Source organism: Trichomonas vaginalis, chromosome III (assembly GCF_026262505.1).
Source record: "Trichomonas vaginalis G3 chromosome III, whole genome shotgun sequence".
NCBI lineage: Eukaryota > Parabasalia > Trichomonadida > Trichomonadidae > Trichomonas > Trichomonas vaginalis.
This window is the reverse complement of record NC_067205.1, coordinates 14124135-14144666: the sequence shown is the minus strand read 5'-3', so window position 1 is coordinate 14144666 and position 20532 is coordinate 14124135. Positions and strand designations below refer to the sequence as shown.

The window sequence follows — 20532 nt, the reverse complement described above, 5'->3', positions numbered from 1 at the left end:
TACAAAGAAAAATTTTAGATTGCATGAAATGTACGCCGCTCAAATATAACGCCAAACAGTTTTGGATGCCATGAACGGAAATGTTTCCGAATGGTATAACGAATGCGACAATGCCATTAGAAGGTCAGAATAGTTCCTGGAACTTACGAATATACAACTGCTGTTTCTTATGGAAACGGTAGGTGAGTTTGGAGAAGGTTCTTCAACAACAGTAGATATTGCTTGCGACAGGTTTCATATTATTTCTATTGACAACTCATTCTTATACGTGGAAACAAGACATTGAAATAAAACCTTCTGCCAAGTTGTCTGACAAGAAAGGTTGCAATGGAATTTTCTATGTCGGATACCAATATGCTCCAGAAGTTTTCATGGGATATAAGATATATTCTAACTCTGACTTAGTTCAAACAGTAACATGGGCAAACTATGAATGGTTCGCTTTGAGAAACTCAGTACAACCAAGCTAGAGAACAAACAGACCAGTATGCAATATTGAGAAAATAAGAAGACTTGACCCTAACGTTCCAGGAGTTTATGTTAACCTTTCTGGTTCAGATGGAACTGCTGCCACTAAAGTAAAACTGAAACTTAGAGTTCCTTTGTCATCTTTCCTCATCTTCAGGTTTTTAAGATACTTGCCAAACTGGGCAGGAAAAATTTCTATCGAACTTACTCCAAGCAAAATAACTTAGTCATTGCACCAACACAAGACCCATTCAGCATTACTGTAGCTGGAACTGGTGGAGCCAAGTTCTGTGACTTTTGCAAAGACAAAGTTGACTTAGACTTTGGTTTCTCAAACTTCAACAATGAAGTAAACTATTATTTCAATGCTGCTGGAACTGCTTGGGACCCAGTTAAGTTTACATGCGAAAAATTTGAATGCAAGAGAATAGAAAGCAGACTTGCAGTCTATATGTTGGACCCAGATATTTCAAATGCTTTAGCTGCCAAATATATTGCAGTTCCACTTATGTTCCTATACACCAAATATCTGTCAAAGACTTTGCAGGTGAAGTTGGAAACCAAAGTGCTGACCCAGGTGCAAGAACAGATATTGCTTTAACAACTGCAATGAAACATGCAGATACTATGTTTGTACTGTTCAGACGAACTATAAATGACTATTCTTGTTTCTACAACCCCGGTATTAAATATCATATAAACATAGATGGCAAATATTATCCAAGAGAAGAATATTCTACAGTTGAGGATATGAGGTCATACAACTTGACATTAGATGCTATGAACTTTAACAACAACTTCACAACAACCATTAACCCTGAAATGCAAAGTTCTATTATGCCATATGTGAAAGTATGGACTCATACAGGAGGTCAAAAAACTCAATATACAAATGGAGACCGTTCAAACTTTTGGCTTGGCATTCCATTTGCTGACTCAGAAGACTTTATGGGTGGTATTTCAACTGTTGGTACAGTTCAAATACAATATACTGGTGACAGAGACGGTCCAGATGAATTGAGAGCAAAGAAGTTTACAAAACCAATAGCACTTTTCACGGAAGATGCTCTTTTGAAGATTCGTTCGATGAAACCTGCTGGGGCTCCTCAGATTGGCATAACGACAGCTTCCATCGAGCAGATTTTGGCAGCAGGTCAGTAAGTTGTTCTTGAACTGACTTCTCTCCGTCAAATATTGACAGTACGCCAGTTTTTGACATAATATTGTAGATAAACTTACCTTTAGAAATATCTGTAAGTTTTGAAGTTATATTTTTGTCTGCTTCAAGAACTTTCACCATTTCAGTTATACCAACTTTCTTTGCTTTATGAAATATTTGGTTCAGCAAATATTGCTATTCTATAAATTTACCATTGTTTTGTATAAAGAACTATTCTGTCAATGTATTTGTATTGTTTGTGTGTGTAAACTTTGTTCTGCTTCAATTCGAAGAGATACTCGAATACGTCCATCTTTTTATTCTAAGTAAAATGTCATTTCGAAAAATAGAAGCGTGAAGTGTTTCAAAAGGTTTAATGGCGGTGGCAGATGTGAAGTTAAATTCACCAACTCAAACAAACAGTCAAAGTGTTGTTGTCAATGTCAAAGACAGAGATGTTGAAGTGGGGAAACCATACGAAGACGAAGATGGTATAACAATTGTTCCTGTAAAAGAACAACAACATATCCTGAAGTTAGCAGAGACTTAAGTTCTGTTGCAGATATTCGAAACGACTACCAACAACTTAAAGACAAACTTCAAACTCAGGAGAAGATTTGTCAAGCTTTAAGTATAATGTTAAACTTGGTCGAACACAACCCTGTAAAAGTGAACTCATATGTCATTGCACCTCATGAAGTTTTGAAAGAACTATTGAAACTTTTGACAGAGGCAGACGATATAAACATCAAAGAAATAGAACCCGACATTAGTTGCTGTGGTGTTTCATATAATGTCATTGACAAGATATACGTTATGAAAGGAGGTGAAACGTTGAACTTAAAGTATAGTTTCCCAGACGTCATAAAAATATTTGACGACCACAACATTTCATTAAAATTTATTTGCTAAGTAAAAATGTCAAAACTTCTTGAAAGATGTTTGAAGAAAAATAATATAGACTTTATTTCATGTAAAGGACTTTACACACTTTTGAACGATATGAAAGACCCTGTTTTGTTTGTTCGTGTAGACAAAGGAAAGTTCTATGTCTTTACAAAATATTTGAACTTCTTAGACAGAGAACTTCAAGAAACGCCATGTGAAAGTTTAGATGAAGTTCTTCTCCACTTTCAGAAAAACTTTTAAATATATATAAATGGCAGAAGATATAATGGTTTATACTATTACGACTAAAAACCCTGAGTCATATAATTCTATAACAACAAACTTACAAAGTCCTCAAGGACGGTATTGTAAACTAACCTTAAACACAATGACGACTAAAGCCTGTTTTGCTCTTTTGACACCAGAAGACTTTATTGTTGTGAATGGTAAAAAATACTCCTTTGAAGATACTTACTCAGATATACCACCAACAGGTTTTGTTGACTTATTTAATACTTTAAGGACGGGTGTAACATGTGCTGCAACTAGAGCAGGTTTCATTATGTTTGGATGTCCGACTGAGTTTACTATAAACGATATGAGCTATAATACAAAACTTATTTCTGGTTTTTACTACCAACAGTTTCCTATAACAGGAAAAGGTGTCATACAAGGAATGTCTATTCCATTGACATTAAGCACACCAATCTTATATATATTGTTTCAAACTTAGGTTCAAAGTGTTATTCGAATGTCGACAGAAACTATTATGACCAAAAGATACTTATGCGTATAAACAATACTTTCTCTGCTGGTTTGCCTATTGTTCATTCGAATGCAGAATTTTCAACCTTAGTGAACTCAAACACTTTGGCAAGTATAACGTTGACATTAGTTGACGCAAACTTTGTTCCTGTAAACTTTTATGTCCTATGTATTTGTCAATGACGGCAGAAAGTTTCGAATTGGAAGATGCAACTGGTGAAAGTATTGTATTACAAGAACAACTTCAACAACAAATAGCTCAAGAACAACAAATGCAACAAATGCAACAACAAAGTCAAGAATAAAAAAAAATATTTTTTTTATTTTTATAAAAATGTACAGAATAGATGTTTCAGATTTTTATGACTTCCAAGCATTCAGAAATATGTGTCCATTTCGAGACTATAACAAAGCAGTCGAGAATTTGAAACGTTTAGTCATTTATGTTGACTCTGCCCCAGAATGTTATGTTATGAAAGAATGGGATGTAGTCTTTAACAAACCAAGAGCAACAATAGTTTCAGAACAAGAATGTAGACAGAAACTTAAGAAAATAAAAGTTGTACAAGTTGGCATGAAGATGTTAGATGCTTGGGATATCTTATTGTCAAAGTTAGAAGATTTTTCAGTTCGAGGTATAAAGTTCTATACACCTTCTCCAAACTTCTATTCTATCTTCACTGGATATAAATATGAACAAGTAGAATGGAAAGAAAATATTATAGAAGCTTGGTTAGACCATGTCAAAGAAATTATATGCAATGGAAACGAAAGAGTCTATGAGTATATCTTATGTTGGTTTGCAAACATCTTACAACATCCAAGTGCTAAAAATGAAACTGCTCTCATTATAATTGGAAAACAAGGAACAGGTAAGAACTTCTTTACAGATATCTTTGCAAACTGTTAGAAGGTATTCGAACCCGAATATGACAAACTTAGAAAACATCTGTGGCAAGTTTAACTCTCAATAGAGAATATGAAACTTATAGTTTGCAATGAACTTCAAAGTATAGATACAACAAAAGTTTTGAACTCAGATGCTTTGAAGAGTCTTATAACAGACAAAGTTGGAGTTGTTGAAAGAAAGTATAAAGACCAAAGAGTTTGTGAAAATGTTGCAAACTTCATTATGGTTTCAAACAATGCTGTTCCGATGAAGTTAGAAAGTTCTGACAGAAGATATGTAGTTGTCAGAACGTCAGATTCTCATATGCAAGATACAGAATATTTTGACGACTTAGCAGAAACTTTGACATCTGACTTTTACAACCACTTGTTCTCATATTTTATGACATTAGATATTTCTAAGTTCAATCCAAGACAAATTCCACATACCGAAGAGAGACAAACATTGTTAGAAGCAAACAAGAGTGTATATGAACTGTTCATAGATGAAACTGACTTTGTGTCATTAGATGAAAGGTCATTGTACGATTCGTATAAACAATATTGTCAAGAATATGGTTATATGACAGCGTCTAAACGAACATTCTTGGCAAATGTCAAAAGTCTTTTAGACGTACAGAATGGTGTATATACAAAGAAAAATTTTTATGAGTAAATTTAAAAAAAATATTTTTTTATCCGATAGAAAAGATGGCAAAATTCATCTCAGTAAACAAGTACATGTCAGGACTTAAAGAAGAACTAGACCCATTCACATATTTGAATGTTTACTTCTACCATTTTGAAAAGTCTTCATTCAGCAAAGTTTGGAACATCGAACCAGTTAAGTTTGCTATTGTGACTAAAAATGGTGCGAAATTTGAAGACTTAGACATAGAAGGTTTGTTAGCAGTCAAAGAAAGTTTTGACAGAAGGTTTCAAACCTTAAAGAAGGCAAAGCATACAAACTTGTTATACCTTATGAACCAAAGAAAGCAGACGACTATGAATATTATGAGTCTAAGATAGTTGAAGTTCAAGGTAAATTGGGTAAAAAGATTTTAGAGTCTAAGCCAGTGTTTGCTCCTAAAGAGGAAGAGAACATTGACATTGACCCAGAAATGTTCTAAAAATAAAATTTTATTTTTACATGTCAAATTTCTTTTTCTCTGGAACTGGTTCAGGTTCTTTCTTCTCTTCTTCTACTTTCTTTTCTTTCTTTTCTTTCTTCTTCTTTTCTGGTGGAGTTATGTCAAATTTGGCGCAACCATATTTATGTAAAAGTTCTTTGTCCTTTAATAGCTCATCTATTCTGTTTTCTATTTCATCTTCAAGAACAGCGCATGTGTCTTCTTTGCATTCTAAGAACTTTTGTTGGACTTCATCTTTCCAATCGGGCGTCATCTCTGTCAACAAGTCTGTCATTGACAAATTTTAAGACTGCTCTTAATGTTTTATGGTTCTTGTCATATTCCCAGAAACAGAACTTTAGAACAAATTCACCTTTCTTGTTTACACTATGTAAGATTTTATGGTCGACAGATGTTTTGCTGTCGAAAAGCTTGTCTCGAATATAGATAGCGAAATCGCTAGACATTTTCTAAAAGATAAAAATTTTAATTTTTCTAAAAATATGTTAGAAAAAAAGTTTGCTGACATTGACAAGAAATTTGAGAATGTTTTAAACAAGAACAAGAGGAAGTTAGAAAATGCTCAGATAAAACCTATACATGACAAGTTCTTATTTGCTCAGAATGGTATAACAGGTCTAATTGCACCACCTGGGTCGGGTAAGACTTTCACTTATCTTAAAATGGCTGCACAACAACAAGAACTAGATGAGAAGAACCCATTCTATGAGTTAGTTGTTATTTGTAGTACTTCTGGTCAATTTGACCAAACCGTCAATTCGTTCAAAGATATTATAAAGAAGTCTAAGTTAGTATGTATAAAGGATACTGAGTTGTTAGATTGGATAAAGAAGTACCAAAGAAGAGTTTTGAAGTATAATGCTATAAATGAGTATATAAATTCTAAGTTTAAAGACCCAAATGAGGAAATGCAGAGAATATTAGAGAAGAAACACTTCAGAAACAAACAGAAAGAGATAGAATACATTTCGAAGAAATTGCAATCTTACGATTGGAAGACTTACCCTCATAGATGTCTTCTTATCTTAGATGATTTCGCCTCTCATCCTTTGTTAAAGAATAGAGAACAAGATATGTGTCGAATTCTTAAGAAGCTCAGACACTTTAACATCTCAGTCGTAATATGTGTACAGACAGCAAAGAGTTTAAGTAAGGATGTAAAGAGAATACTTACTGACATTGTACTTTTCCCCGGATTGTCCGAAGACGATTTCATGGAACTTATGAAAGAGTCCATGGCAGGTAAGTTTGACAGACATGAACTATGGGAGAAGTATAAAGTCATACAAGACCCTCATACTTCTTTCAGAATTCATATCTACGCAAACAAAGTTCAAATTGTAAAAAGTCAAGCTTGAAAAATAAATGGTTCATTTACTCTACTTGTTTGAAGTTGTCAAAATACTCTGTTATTTTTTCCTTTAACAATGGCAAATCTTCTTTGAATGTAAGTATTGTACAACCTTTCATATCATAGTGTGTTTGAGGTAACGTATCTTGAACTATTTGTTTCACATCTTCATTTGGGGTCATTGAAATCGGTAAGTTTTCGCGATAGAACCAATTTCTGTCAGATTTGTAAATCTTAGCAAGGTCGTAAAAGCTTTTGTTGTTTCTTCTGACTAAATGCAACATAACCATATCTTTATCTTCTTCATTTTCCATCTCTTCAGTATAAATCATATACTTATAGTTCTTTTCCTTACCTTTTGGTACCGAACGTGGTATTCTTTTCTGAATGCTTTTGTCTTTTGCTTCAATGACTTCATTTTTTGCTTGAAGTTTCTTTTCCATCTCTTCACGTTCTTGTCTATGAATTTCGTCAAGAAGTCTGTAAATATACCAAGCATAACGAGGCGAAGCCCACATTGCAACAGCATTTACAAGAAGTCTATGTACATACCAACCTCTCAAACCATTTGGCAAATTTTTACGATTTTCATGAGTTTTAGGCGACCCCGAAAAAAGTCGGTCTCGCTGTGCTTCGCTCAAAAGTTCTTGTGTGCTTTGGTTTTTGAACCAATCGTCTGTATGTTTGGTATCTGGAGCAAAACATGCTGTCAAAATACTTTGCATTTGGTACATATCGTCTTTGACCGAACGAATGAGACGGAGTTGTTTGTTAAACTGTATGTACTCGTATTCTTCATTTATGGCTTCATGGACTATAACTGTTGTTGTGTTCTCTGTTGTTGACATATCTGTCTTTATATTCCGGATAAAAAAATAAATAAAAATAAAACTAACTTTATTTTTTATTTCGGGAAAATTCATGACAAATTCAAGAGGTGAGAAAAGAGGTGAAAAAACAGGTGAGATCTCACCACTTCACCTAAACATTATTTTTGCTGAAAAAGTGTCATTTTTTCATGTCCGAAGACTCGAAGGTGCAACACTTCCAAAATACCGACGAACTCAGAAGAGCAGCATGGCAGTATCTTCTTGACAACTTTTTTGAGTTCTCCAGGTACACCTTGGAAAATGCTGAAGAACTCCGACACAGAGAATTTGGAGAAATTGCACTCCAATACTACCTTGACAAACAAAGGGTAAACAAAGGGTAAAATAAGACTAAAAACTTAACGTTTAAAAGTGACATTTTTATGAGCTCCGAGTCACCGAGAAAACTTGGTCAGATGTTAGCAGCTTACTTCCCTGAGGAGGATGGAAGCGTTACATACATCAGGTTCAAAAACAACGAACCTGGAATTGCGTACAAAATTCGCAATTACATGACCATGGAAGAGTACGAAAGGTTCCTACAAGAGAAACCAGCTCTAAACAACTCAGAAAAGAAAGAATAAAAAAGTTTAACTCGTAATTGTTTATTTTTTTTACTTGTATGGGCAAGCTGCAAGTATGAAGTCGACTATCTCAGTCTTTGTTTTGACGAGCTGGACGGCTCTTGCGAGTACGTCTGTTTTGCGGTCTCCAGCTGGTGTCTGACCTTCGTAATTGCGCATGTTCTTGAGAGCTCCAACTGTAAATGGTTGTAGGATGAAGAGTCTCTCAGACTGCTTGAGGTAGTCTTCACGGTCACGAACCGAATCTGTGGTACGAGTCGAATCGGTCGATTTGAGGGAAGAGACTGAAAGCCTGTCGTCTTCCATAGGGGCAGTAGCATAATCTTTGCGTAAGCGGTTCAGACCTTCTTCGAACTCTTGGTCTCTCTTGGATTGAGATTGGAATTGTGGGGCAGGGTTTTGCATAAACATCCAAGGGTTGGGGAAGTAAGGCATAGGCTGAGGAGGGTAGTTCGGGAAGCCTTGTGGTGGGTAGTAACCTTGAGGTGGAAATTGGTAGTAAATCGGAGGTACTTGCTGGAACTGAGGTGCAGGGGCTGGTGCTTTAGGTTCCTCTGGTTTGGGAATGGACTCGGTTGGTGGGACGTCGGACATTCGTTTGTGTCCTGTGGGATGGAAAATATTTTTCTGTCGGAAGAAAAAACTTTTTCTGTCGGAAGGAAAAACTTTTTCTGTCGGAAGAAAAAACTTTTTCTGTCGGAAGGAAAAACTTTTTCTGAAGTTCGACCAAAAAGTTCTCAATTTTCGAAAATTTGAATGGTTTACGGACGGACAACTGGAAGAGTTCTTCCTGTCGTCGGGAAAATTTTTTCCCTTTGTCCGGAAAATTTTTTCAAGTTGTCGGGAAAATATTTTCCTGTCGGATGGAAGGACTCGGAATACCAGAAGGATTTGACGAGGCAATTTACCTTATAGAGATAAATGAAGTTGTTAAGCAGTACTTGCGCAGGGTAATGAAGCCCAAGGTCAAGTTCACCGCTATTTCTGGAAGGGCTGCCTTGAATCTCGAGACTTCGACTGGAATTCCAATTCAAATACCAGAAAAAACTCCTTTCGACGACATAAAGGACGCCAAAAGAGAAACTCTTGTTAAGTTCCTAAACAAACGTCCTTGGATAAAAATACCAAACAAGGAGAACCCCCTACCCCATATGAAATTGGCAATTCAGTCTCTCCTTCACTTCTCGGGTCAGCCGTTCTACATAACCTGTGAAGGCGACATCCAACCAGTTCAGTCAACCTTAACGTTTTGAGTAAAAACATTTTTTTTCATTTTTTGAATGAAGCAAGTTAAATTCGTCCCACACCAATCTCAATGGACCGATGAAGAGTTTCAAGCCATGGTTGAAGGCGTTGAGAACGACATAGACGGCGAACTTGAAGGAGCTCAAACACAATTGCAACCAAAATTGCAGAAGTCAAGGAACAGATAGCTCCACTTAAAGCTACCAAAGCTACTCTTGACCTCATGGATAGTTACCGTTTAGATGTCAAGAGTGGAATAAGACAATTAAAATTAAAACTTCTAAACTACGAAGCTATACTCCAAAAGTTAGCAGAAATGAGAAGACTTTACCAGAGCTACTTACATGTAAGGGACTTACCTTCAAGCAGTCCGACCAAAGATGAATTTTCTGACATTGTCCCAATTTTGTCCGAAAGTCAGCTCAGATGTTTCGAACTGCTCCCAACATATCCGGAATATGAACGTTTGCCTGAACTCTTTCGGTTCCTCAAAAAACGTTTTTTGGTTCTCATGTTCCAAACTTTTATCGGAAGAGACAACAAACGTTCAGAAGAAGAACAAGATATTATTTTAAACTTGTTGTATGACATAACTGTCATAACAAGCTTTTTGAAGTAAAACCGTCATTCTCAAACCACTTCATTTTTCGATGTCCGAACAAGCACCGAAGCCGAACACAATAGCAGATGTCCTTTCAAGGTTGCCAGACAAGCGCCCAGTTCAAATTCAAATTGCCCAATTGAAAGCTCATCTGACAAACACCATTAAGACTCTCCAAAGTAGTCTTATGACAGAGATGACCAATCTCAAAGCCGATGTCCTCATGAACCAAGCTTCCAATGAGAAATGCCTGAACGATTTCACGGAAACCTTGCGCAATTACGAGAGAGAGAACCGAGACCTTGCCAGACTCATCTACCGTTTCTTCGAAGAGATAGACGCCATCTGGAAGGTACTCGGAAAGGACAGAACATGCAACACCGTACTTCGTGAACACAGAATTGCCGAAGGTATTATCAAAGAAGAGGAAGAAGAGGAAGAAGAGGAAGAAGAGAAACACGAAGAAGAGGAAGTTTGGGCAACCCTTGTTGCCGATGACGGTTACGAAATTTCCCAACCCTACCCATACCAAATCCGCAACAAGGAGACAGGAAAGGTTCTTACCCCAGTCCTCAACAACTTGGGACACTTGAACCTTAACCTTCGGAATCGCGGTTCAATCTCCATGGGCAAGCTTGTCGCAATTCAATGGGTTCCAAATCCAGGCAAGAAGACGAAGGTCAGACACATTGACGGTGACAAGCTCAACAACCGTAAGGAGAACCTCGAGTGGTTCTAAGAGTAAAAAAATTTTATTTTAGGGGGAAACCCCAAGTAAATTTAGGTGTTTATTTGGATAAGTATGTTAAATTAAGGGTAATTTGCAAAATTAGTTCCCGACCTTTGAATTGGGCTCTTTCGTTATCCCAGTTGCGTAGGAGGTCGTCCCAGAGGAGTTGGTAGAATTGCCAATCCAAGGACGATTTGTCCTCCCAGGCATTGAGGATGTACTGCTCGTAGAGTTTCATGACCTCTGCCTTGCACCAGACACCCTCTCCCTTGGAACGTAAGGCTTCTTCGAAGTGCTCGAATGCGATTGGCTGCGTGACCATCCGAAATGACACTTTTTGTCCGTTTGGTCAATGTTCGTGTCTCGTGCCATAGTCGATGAAAATACAGACAAACAGGTTATATATGAGTTTGAGACCAAGAATGGTGTAACTCGACCTGTCCGATTCAAAGACTCCGAGGGCGACCATGAAATTAAACGGAAATTAGCTAGGAAGGAATATAAAATGGACTGGTTGCCACCACCTCCACCTCCACCACCTTTACCTGTTCCTCAAGTAAATAAGCCTTTCCCGTTCCCAAGAATTCCCACATTTTAATTCAAATTCGAATAAAAATTTTTTATTTCATGCAATGTTTTATTTCTGTGCCGTCTTCAAGTATGCCCCAGTACTTACGCTTGGAGAGGACATGAACTTCGGTGAAAATTTTGTCCAATTTGAATTGACCCATCTTTTCACCGACCATACCCATTTCAATGAGTTTGTTGTACCTTCTTCGTTCGTCATGAGTGCGTCAATGTTCTCATAGTAAACCTTCACTTTGGATTTGACTTCGGAGAAGAATTTGTTGTAGTTGTCAAGGACTGCCTTTGCGAACTGAGGGTAAGACCAATGTTCGACAATAGGTTTTAATGTGGTTACTAAGCCACTTTGACCTTGAGTGAATTCGTACTTCAAAACAAAAGGAGAAAACCTTTCAACAAAGTTGTCGACCTTCTCATAATGTTTACTCTTCATCTCTTGAGGTTTCTTAATGGAATATCCCCATGTCGAATTCATAAGCAATTTGAGTGTCATTGCAAGTTTGGGGTTTGAAGCTTTCCTAATATCATACAGTTGTTGTATGACTTTTCCAACTGTATAGTTCCTTCCCGGGAACTCACCATCTTCGTTTGGAATTCCAGTCGGAATATATTGGACAAACCTCATGTATGCAGCGTTAAGGTCGACATAGTATATCTTTTCATCTGAGTCGAACTTGTCGCAACCAATTGGTCCAGTTTGTGGAAATTCAAGTGAGTCTCTTATCTTCTGAGAAACTTCTCCTGTTATCTCATAAACATCGTCGAAGCAACCTGTTTCATATAAAACCTTCTGACCTAACTCAGATGCTCTCCAATACAATTTGACGTCAATTGGATGTCTCAATGGAAGTTTGTTTATAGCATCTTGAAGTTCTTGCAACCTCATTGGAAGTTCTTCTGGTTCAGGTTGGTATCCGAACAATCCAACTCCTTTTGGAATTGTGTACTTCTTTTGTACTAGAACTTTGTCTGGAACAACTTTTGGTCTTGCTAACAGTGAAAAGTTTGTTTCGTCTTTTGGTACAAAAGTTTCTGTCAGCTTGTCATCTGGAATTGGTTCCAACAAACCTTTCTCGAAAAGAATGTTTACAGCTCTGACAATGTTGCACTTGCCTTTTCCGAACAATGGGTTTGTAAGACTTTCGTTCAACATGAAGTGGTTGTGGACAATTGCAATCTTCAACCATGGTAAATTGAACTCAACAACATAGTCGTCATGTGAAGAACCTTTAGCTGTAGGTATGTTGACTCGGATATTGACATTTGCCAACGGTGCAATTTTTGCCAATTGACCTCTGAGAATGTACCTTGTCTTCACACATGACTCAAGATACTTCATCTTCTCATCTGTAACAAGACCAGAGTTCCTGAGACATGTAAGAATGCAAGGTTCATTGACAATTGTTTCAATTGAATTGTAAATTCCATACCTTGTCAAGTCAATGTCAGACTTATTTATGAACGGGAAGTATCCAGCATGTTGTCTGACTGCTTGAGGGTTAGGTTGGTACCATTCGAACTTGACACTTGCAATTCCTTCAATTGCATTCAAAATGTCTGAGTCGGAGTCAACCATTTGTTCTCTCTTTGTAGTCTTGAAAGCGTCAAGAAGTTTTGCAGCTGTTTGTTCATTGCCATTTGCATAGTAAATGTGACCATCCAAATCTGTTATGGTCAATCTGAGATTGTATCCTTTTATTTCCATCTTGAATTGCAGCAAGTACACCCATGAAGCCTTCTTTGTTCTTTCTTCGTCAAAGTTTACTGTAAAGGTTCGACCAGATGTAATTTGACTTCTAACTTCACGATACTTTTCATATGCATATCTTGTTCTTTCCATGGGAGAGCATGACCATCCTCTGCACTACCTTTTTTCCTTCTCAAAGGATGCAATTGTTCGTCATGTTTTCGCAGTAGAATCTGGCAAAGCCGTCGTGTCCTTCAACTTGAGGTTCACTAACATCGAAAGGCATGTCCATAAGACGTTCTTCTTCTAACCTCTCTAGTCTGTTTGGATAATTGGCACGTGCTGTTTCCAATCCATTTCGTAGCGAAGACCAGCCAGTTTGTCATAGACTTTTATGGGTCTTCCATTCCTATATTTAAACTTCTGAAACTCTCCAACCATATCTTTGCAACTCTGCTTTTATTCTAGCAGACTTTCTATCCATTCTATATGGGGGGGCATTTTTATAAAAATAAAAAAATATTTTTTTCTTTACTTTACATAACCACTGCTGCCATAAGTCTTTGACGCCAACCCATACCAGCTAATGAAGGTTGACTTGGTTTAGTTTGGAAACTAAACTTTGGTTTTGGTTTATCTTCAGTTTTTGGTTTCTCTTCTTCTATCGGTTTTTCGTCACTTTTCGGTTCCTTTGACTTTACCTCATGCAGGAACAGTTGTGTCGTCAACATCTTCATAAATATCATATGCCATTTGTTTTTGTTTTCCTTTCAACTTTTTGTGTTTGTTGTAAGTTTAGAATTTTCGACTCTAAGTCAATGAGATGTTCTATAATGAACTGTTGGTCAGTGAATAAACTTTTCCATCTGTTGTCTCGAAGCTCCTTCAGACTTCAATATTTTTTTTGTGAGAGTCTGTTTCTTTTTTGAGATACTAGCCGTTCCATTTCTATGAAAAGTGACTTTATAGTTAGGGTTTGTATTTCAGACCTGGCACTTTCTATTATTGAATTTTTCTCTTCATCTGTAAGTTCTTTGACAGGTTTTGACAATGGTTTCTGAACTTTTTGTTTGTGGTGTCAAATCTACCGTTTTCAACTTCTTCGGTCATTTCATCTCAGTAAAAAATTTTAGTTTGGTTTGTTTTCAACTGGTTGTTTTAGGTTTTTTAAGTCCGTCTAAAACTTCCTGAGGTATAGGAAGAACTTGACAAACACGTGGTGTAACTGCTGGAAGTCGACAAATCCATCTTGAACCCATTTGTCTCAATGCTGTATTGTTCATTTCATCTCAGTAAAAAACTTTACATTCCCAAGTTTGAGGTGGTTGCGGTTGGTTATTGTTTACCCACTGTTGTGCATGGTTATATCCTCTGTTAAAGAATCTTCACACTTGGTCCATATAGTGTCCTGCTTGGTTATAGTAGTCATTTGCTTTGTTATAATAGTTTCCTTGCTTGTCTTCCTACATTGTCCATCCATCCTTGAACTTTTCCTCTTGTTTCAGGATTTTGGAATAAGATTTGTTGCATCTCGTGCTACATCCCAACCTTTCTGTACAGTTTGTATAATAGGTTGTGCTTTCTCTTAAGTATACCTAATGTACTCAAAATCTTCCTTCCAACTCCAAATACACCTCTGGCTATTGTTCCCACTGCGGGTAAAAATCTGGATGCAACTCCTGCTAATGCGCCAAATAAACCCATTTCTTATGGGTTAAAAAATGACGAATCCAAACAAGGACCCCTTATGTTTCTAAGGAACAAAAAAAGCACTCATGATAAAAATCTTTAGTTCAACACCAAATGCTTGGTTTATGGATATCTTGGAAAACATTCCGAGGTATAGAGAAGATGGACCACCATACTGGCTAATATTTGTCGTCAAAACACAAGATACTGTGAAGCCATACCATTATGGTCCAAAAATATTTTAGATGTGAAAACTGCTTTGACAATATTCGTTGACAAAATACCATCCAACAAAACTGACATCTGACTGTGAAAGTTCTTTCAAATCAGATGAATGTAAAAAACTATCTGCGTTCAAAAAATGTAAACCAATATTTCATTGTCGACCAAAACCATTCTGCTCTTGGTGTCATTGACGGTTGTATAAAAATGTTAAGAGACTTAAAACCAACCACAAGGTGGTGAAGCAAATGAAAATGTCATATGACGACAAATATAGACACTTCTCCCAGGCAAAGATGAGACAAGTTTTAAATATTTACAATAGCCGTAAACAAAAAGTTTGGGAAACCACTCCCCTGAAGAAATGAAAACAACCCTGACTTAGAGAAAGACTATATATTTAATAATTTAGTCAAAAGAGACAAACAAGAAAGAATGCCGGGCTTCAAACTTCAGAAAGGTGACAAAGTAAAAATAGAAATACCTAAACGCGACCCATATGAAAATACTATTGACTATTGACAACAATGGGAACCCGACAGGTACTCACATTCGTGTTCGTAAAAATAGAAGAAAGTATACAAGAGAATATTATGAAGTTTTAGGCAAACATGGCAAAATGTACAGACTGCAAGCAGAAGATAAAACTACTATTGTCAGACCTCGTTTCAACTTGTCAAAGTTCAAGTGGTATACTTTCAAAGACAGTTCCTAACAAATATAAGACAACTCCTGACGAATATGCTAAAGAAGTTGAAAATGACGACTAAGCATTTCTATACCATGCGTAAACTGTCATGTAAGGTGGCATGTAGTCTTTACTTGTCCCGTTGTTTGCGTAATATCCTGAAACGCGATGTGTATGGTTCCTCCTCCCTCAGTGTTACTCCAGTAACAATTTATAGCAAACTTAACGTTGTCTTTAACATCATATCCTTTACCTTTTGTCATTGCTGACCAATCCCAATATCATGCTTATGCCAACCTGCTTGAGATGTACTTAAATCTATGTAGTGACTATGTGCAGGTAATTTTCACCTGAAATCGTTTTACTTCCACCTGTTTCCTTTTGAAGAGTTTGCACAATACAAAAACCTGTCGACTATTTGAGTCCAAGTTCCAAAACCCAGAACTGTTTCTGGATTTGTTGAGTTCATTGACGTATAAATAGACCTATAGATATAATGTTTGAAGTATTTCTGTCTTTAATGTTTGAAGCTCTTTTTTGTCTGCTTTCTTGTCATATAAATCTTGAGCAGTGAATTTAGTATTATATTCATCCTTCATGACATAAACATCTTTACATCTAATGTTTCTCATCGTCGTTATGTCGTCATCCGATGTTAAACCGTGTGGAAAGTTAGGAGGTTTACAATATAATACATCCCCACCAGTTACGTCAACCGTTCCTTCAATACTTTCTATAGCAACAGTTGTAAAACTTGTATGTGTATGGTTCTTATCTGCTTTCTTCTCAAGGCTAACGTTTAAGTCTGTTATTTCAGAAGATGTATGTGTATGTCCAACGGCACTTTTACTGTTTAAGGTTTCTTGTAAGTCTGTTATTTCAGATATAGAATGTGTATGAGTCTTTTTAGAATATTCGTTTTCAGCTCTTGTCACTTCACTTGACATTTTATTGTCAACATATGTTTTGTCTGCTAGTTCAGGATGAGTATGTTCTTTTGTTGCATAAGCATTGTTAGCTCTTTCTTCTTCTTTTGCTATTGCATCGTCTACATATTCTTTGTCAGCTTTGTTGTCAACATCTGCTTTCAAAAGAAGTTCATTTATAGGTTTCTCGTTTAAAGTTCCTTTTGTTGGATTTATACAGACAGTATGGTTCTTCTTGTCTTGAAACAGAAACTCATCTGTCATTGGGTTTAATGTCAGTTTTAAGTTTCCTTCTTTCAATGACTCAGATATCTTAGAATAGTTTGAAAAGTTTGTTGTGTTCTTATTTAGAGCTTGCATAATGAGTTGTCGGTTGTGTTGTATTTTCTCATAGAAGCAATATCTTTCGACATTTTTATTCTAGATAAAATATGCTTCCAATAGAAAAAGAAAATTCAAGAGTTGCTACAACTAAACCATTAGATGAACTTTTTACTAATGTCGGTCAAAGTTTGAGACAGAGACCGTAAAGCATGAAGGCTATCGGTTTTGACTACCCATTAAGATGGCTAAGAGACCCATCTGTCACAAAAGCATTGGCTTTCGTAGAATGAAGTTTGTGTCTGTAGAAGATAAAAGTTTTCCATTTATTGTAAGGTTTCATATAGATTATATATCTGAAGGGAAACGAAAAATTGGGAAGAAATTGAGCTAATACAAGTTGACCTTTCATCTTCTCTACAGACTGCGTTAAAAAAAATATAAAGATAAAATAAATTCATGTTATGCAAAATATGCTGATGAATATGCAAATACCGAGAGCACACTTTATGTGAGAATTGTATATGACAAACAAAATTCACAAGTGTCATTTCAAATCTACGAAGACAATCCAAAGAAAGACGAACAAATATATACAGAATTCACTGCAATGTCATGGTATTATTTGCAAAAATGTTAAATCAGAAAGTCGAACTTCCAGCAAATATTTACAGTCGATATGCAAGAGATGAACCATATTTATTTAAAGATGTTTTCGACCCAGCTGCTATTATTGTTCATCTTCATTTTCTGGCGCCCAAAACTCTTTCTTATGCTTGGCAAATGACTTTTACGAAAAACCTACAAAGTTATAAACCACCAAGTGGAAGTATTTCAGACTTTCAAGTATGGTTTACTACAGATGGAAGAAAAAGAATAATTCATTATACCATGCGTTTTTACTTAGAACTTAGTTTCATATACAACTACTATCGAACGGTAAAAATATAATTTTTTAATACGGTTGAGGTGTTGGATTTGGTTGCCAACTAGACTGTGTGCAGGTTCAGGCTGGTATAACAGGAGCTTGTTCTTTCTGGTTCAGGTCTTTAGGTATAATACCAACAAACTGACCTACTCTTTACCAATATTTTTGACTCCGTTCCAATTCCTCTTCCTACGGTTTTTATTCCATATACCTCTCAACATTTCGAAAGAAGTTTCCTATCTTACTGAAGAAACCCATTTTACTATATGTAAAAATCTAATGTCCGCCTAGTCTCTTACGTTTCCTGTTGAGTTCCATAGCATTCTTAACTGGAGCTCATACATTCTGTTTCTCCTCTGGTAGAAAACATATTCTGGGTCAACTCCTGTGTTCGCGTCATCTGCATAAAGTTGTTTATATCCCACTTCAGGGTTTGTATAAAACTCTTTCCATCTCATATTTGCATACCATGGTGGCAAACCTAACGCAGCGTCATTTGACATGGCAGTTTGCATTTGTACATCTGTTGGCACTTGACCATAGTTTGCCATTGCAGTTTGTATTCTAACTTCATTTGGAATATTCTCTGGTTTGGTTGTCCATCTGTGCATTCGCTAAGTTCTGTGCGTCCATTTAATATTAGATAAAAATATCTCTTACGAGTACATATGCAGAACATTTGCAGGCATTGGTTCATCTTCATATCTCTGTACTTTTCTGCCACGTCAAATAAATAAATGACACAATGGAAAAACCTAAAACAAGTAGTCCTATTTCAAACCACATTTACTTACTAATAAAATTTCTTTATTGTGACACTTTCTCCAGTTTATAGGACCTCTCTCATATTCTATCTTGTCATATATAAACTCATAGTCATGTATGTCCTCTAACCATCTCATAACGGTTTCCAAACCACTTTTATCGGATGTAAAGTAAAAGCATGGATGGTTATGTAAAACGTCTAAAGTTTCTAAAGAGTCTCTCAAAGTCCAGTCTACTTGGTATTGAAAATCCCATGTGTTATAGAACGGCGGGTCCACTATAAGAAAACATTTTCCTTGTCTTTATATTTTTCATACAACTCTGTCCAATGACATCTCACAAACTCTATACCTCAATATATTTTTCTATGTCCTCTTTGAAAACATTTGTATAGTTAAGATATAAAACTTTTGACATAAGTGTTTCAATGTCATGAACTCTTATAGAACCACTATATAATAGTCTAGCAGATATACTATCCCAGTCTATATATTCTGCTTTTTTCAAAACCTCTCTCACAATATTTTTCTTATCTAATGTATACGTCCATTCTTCCTATAGATCTTTTCTTTTAACTCTTTCAATATATTGTTGTGTCTGGTATATTTTGAGACGGTCCATATAGTTGTCGAAGTCATTGCATATAATCTTTGAGTCTGGGAATATTATATGGCACAAATGGGATATATAGAAACTTCCACCGAACAAATCTACAAATGTTAGACCATTCGGTAGTTTCTTAAGTTCTCTCAATATAATATCTTTACATTTACTCTTATTTCCAAAGAACGGTAACGGTGGTTTGTAAAATTCATTTATATATAATAATAAAAATGTTTTTTCCTGAAAAGTGACAGAAAAGTGACAAAGCATGAAAACATATATAATTTGTGAAAAGCGACACATTATATAATGTTTTCCACCCAGAAGAAGGCTTCTTCCCAGAAGCAATGGAGGAAGAAGAAGAGTCCTCCGAATAAAAACTTCATTTATACTAAACATCAACATCAGGGCTAGAAGGCACGAAGTGCCTGGAAGCCCCAATCCCTTTTTTTTTTTTTTTTTTTTTTTTATTTCCATATGTGTTATTATGTAGAACTATATTTCTCAAATTGAAACATTTTTCTTTTTCATAATTTTCATGTAAAAGAAACACATTTCTACAACTTTTAACAACATATTCTCTAGTACAATCACCACGCACATAGGTTAAAAATTATAAAGTCTCCTTAAACAAACGTTCGGAATCGCTTATTCAAGATTATCAAAAGCGTTATATTCTCAAAATCAAATGAAAACACGACACATATTATAGCATACTAATGACATTTAATTTAATACTGATTTCAATCTAATTTTCTCATCATATACATCATAATAAAATTAACTTAATCAGTCATGTATGCCTTATGATTCAACATCGCTTATTCATTAGATTACTTTCTGTATGAGTTTTAGTTTTGAAATGATAGTATTTAGTTAATTTGAATTTAAAATTTTAAATTTTTGAAAGAATTAGAAAGTTTGAGCGGTAGGACATGAACCTTTATACTGTACTGAGCATTTTTAGCTTTCATCAATTTTTTTGGTTTTCGGGACCTTGGGACCTTGCGAAGTTGCATTTTCCCATCAAGGTCCAAAAAGTGACAATTGGTCGTAAGCCTCCCTTAATTTTAAACTTTTGTCTTTTAAAATTTGCTTTTTAATTTCATCTTCAGGATAAACGTCAAAGATCTTGTCAGCGCTAACATTCTTGTAGATATTTGGTATTTGTTTCTGTATGTATCCTTTTTTGACAAGGAAGACTTGTATTTTTTCATTAATATTTAAGTTTTCAATTCCGTTGTAGTTATGATACTTCTGAAAGATAGAATCAATGAGACTACATATGTATTTAGTGCATTTAGGATAATATTTGCAAATATCATGGAATAATGTTAAGAGATAATTTGTATCAAATAATTTATCTGTAAGTAAGGCACTAAATTCAGTTGCGATTGCACCAATTTTACTATCATCAAA

The 20532-nt window shown here is 35.8% G+C and overlaps 9 protein-coding genes and 5 pseudogenes across 14 annotated transcripts, besides 1 other annotated feature; 8 read left to right on the top strand and 6 right to left on the bottom strand.

Moving 5' to 3' along the window:
- Positions 1 to 16718: part of a mobile genetic element that runs on past the window's edge.
- TVAGG3_0699450 lies at positions 2004 to 2539 on the top strand (annotated as a pseudogene). Its single transcript has one exon. A coding segment is annotated over exon 1 (536 nt).
- On the top strand, positions 3615 to 4558 carry TVAGG3_0699440 (annotated as a pseudogene). Its single transcript has one exon. A coding segment is annotated over exon 1 (944 nt).
- TVAGG3_0699430 lies at positions 4880 to 5298 on the top strand (annotated as a pseudogene). Its single transcript has one exon. A coding segment is annotated over exon 1 (419 nt).
- On the bottom strand, positions 5315 to 5528 carry TVAGG3_0699420 (annotated as a pseudogene). The gene has a single exon. A coding segment is annotated over exon 1 (214 nt).
- On the top strand, positions 5802 to 6677 carry TVAGG3_0699410 (protein of unknown function, DUF4106 family; the record flags this gene model as incomplete). Its single annotated transcript, XM_051243324.1, has 1 exon — positions 5802 to 6677. One exon carries the CDS (start codon positions 5802 to 5804, stop codon positions 6675 to 6677), a length of 876 nt encoding a protein of 291 aa, XP_051089911.1.
- Positions 6694 to 7518, bottom strand: TVAGG3_0699400 (uncharacterized protein; the record flags this gene model as incomplete). The annotated part of the gene is made up of 1 exon (XM_051243323.1): positions 6694 to 7518. The coding sequence occupies one exon, from the start codon at positions 7516 to 7518 to the stop codon at positions 6694 to 6696; it is 825 nt and encodes a 274-aa protein (XP_051089910.1).
- TVAGG3_0699390 (uncharacterized protein) lies at positions 7923 to 8123 on the top strand (the record flags this gene model as incomplete). Its single annotated transcript, XM_051243322.1, has 1 exon — positions 7923 to 8123. The coding sequence occupies one exon, from the start codon at positions 7923 to 7925 to the stop codon at positions 8121 to 8123; it is 201 nt and encodes a 66-aa protein (XP_051089909.1).
- Positions 8154 to 8717, bottom strand: TVAGG3_0699380 (uncharacterized protein; the record flags this gene model as incomplete). Its single annotated transcript, XM_051243321.1, has 1 exon — positions 8154 to 8717. The coding sequence occupies one exon, from the start codon at positions 8715 to 8717 to the stop codon at positions 8154 to 8156; it is 564 nt and encodes a 187-aa protein (XP_051089908.1).
- On the top strand, positions 8987 to 9376 carry TVAGG3_0699370 (uncharacterized protein; the record flags this gene model as incomplete). The annotated part of the gene is made up of 1 exon (XM_051243320.1): positions 8987 to 9376. The coding sequence occupies one exon, from the start codon at positions 8987 to 8989 to the stop codon at positions 9374 to 9376; it is 390 nt and encodes a 129-aa protein (XP_051089907.1).
- TVAGG3_0699360 (HNH endonuclease family) lies at positions 10019 to 10708 on the top strand (the record flags this gene model as incomplete). The annotated part of the gene is made up of 1 exon (XM_051243319.1): positions 10019 to 10708. One exon carries the CDS (start codon positions 10019 to 10021, stop codon positions 10706 to 10708), a length of 690 nt encoding a protein of 229 aa, XP_051089906.1.
- Positions 10758 to 11021, bottom strand: TVAGG3_0699350 (uncharacterized protein; the record flags this gene model as incomplete). Its single annotated transcript, XM_051243318.1, has 1 exon — positions 10758 to 11021. One exon carries the CDS (start codon positions 11019 to 11021, stop codon positions 10758 to 10760), a length of 264 nt encoding a protein of 87 aa, XP_051089905.1.
- TVAGG3_0699340 (uncharacterized protein) lies at positions 11052 to 11297 on the top strand (the record flags this gene model as incomplete). The annotated part of the gene is made up of 1 exon (XM_051243317.1): positions 11052 to 11297. One exon carries the CDS (start codon positions 11052 to 11054, stop codon positions 11295 to 11297), a length of 246 nt encoding a protein of 81 aa, XP_051089904.1.
- Positions 11337 to 11909, bottom strand: TVAGG3_0699330 (DNA/RNA polymerases family; the record flags this gene model as incomplete). The annotated part of the gene is made up of 1 exon (XM_051243316.1): positions 11337 to 11909. One exon carries the CDS (start codon positions 11907 to 11909, stop codon positions 11337 to 11339), a length of 573 nt encoding a protein of 190 aa, XP_051089903.1.
- On the bottom strand, positions 12029 to 12928 carry TVAGG3_0699320 (annotated as a pseudogene). Its single transcript has one exon. A coding segment is annotated over exon 1 (900 nt).
- Positions 16719 to 20532: the final 3814 nt, after the last annotated feature.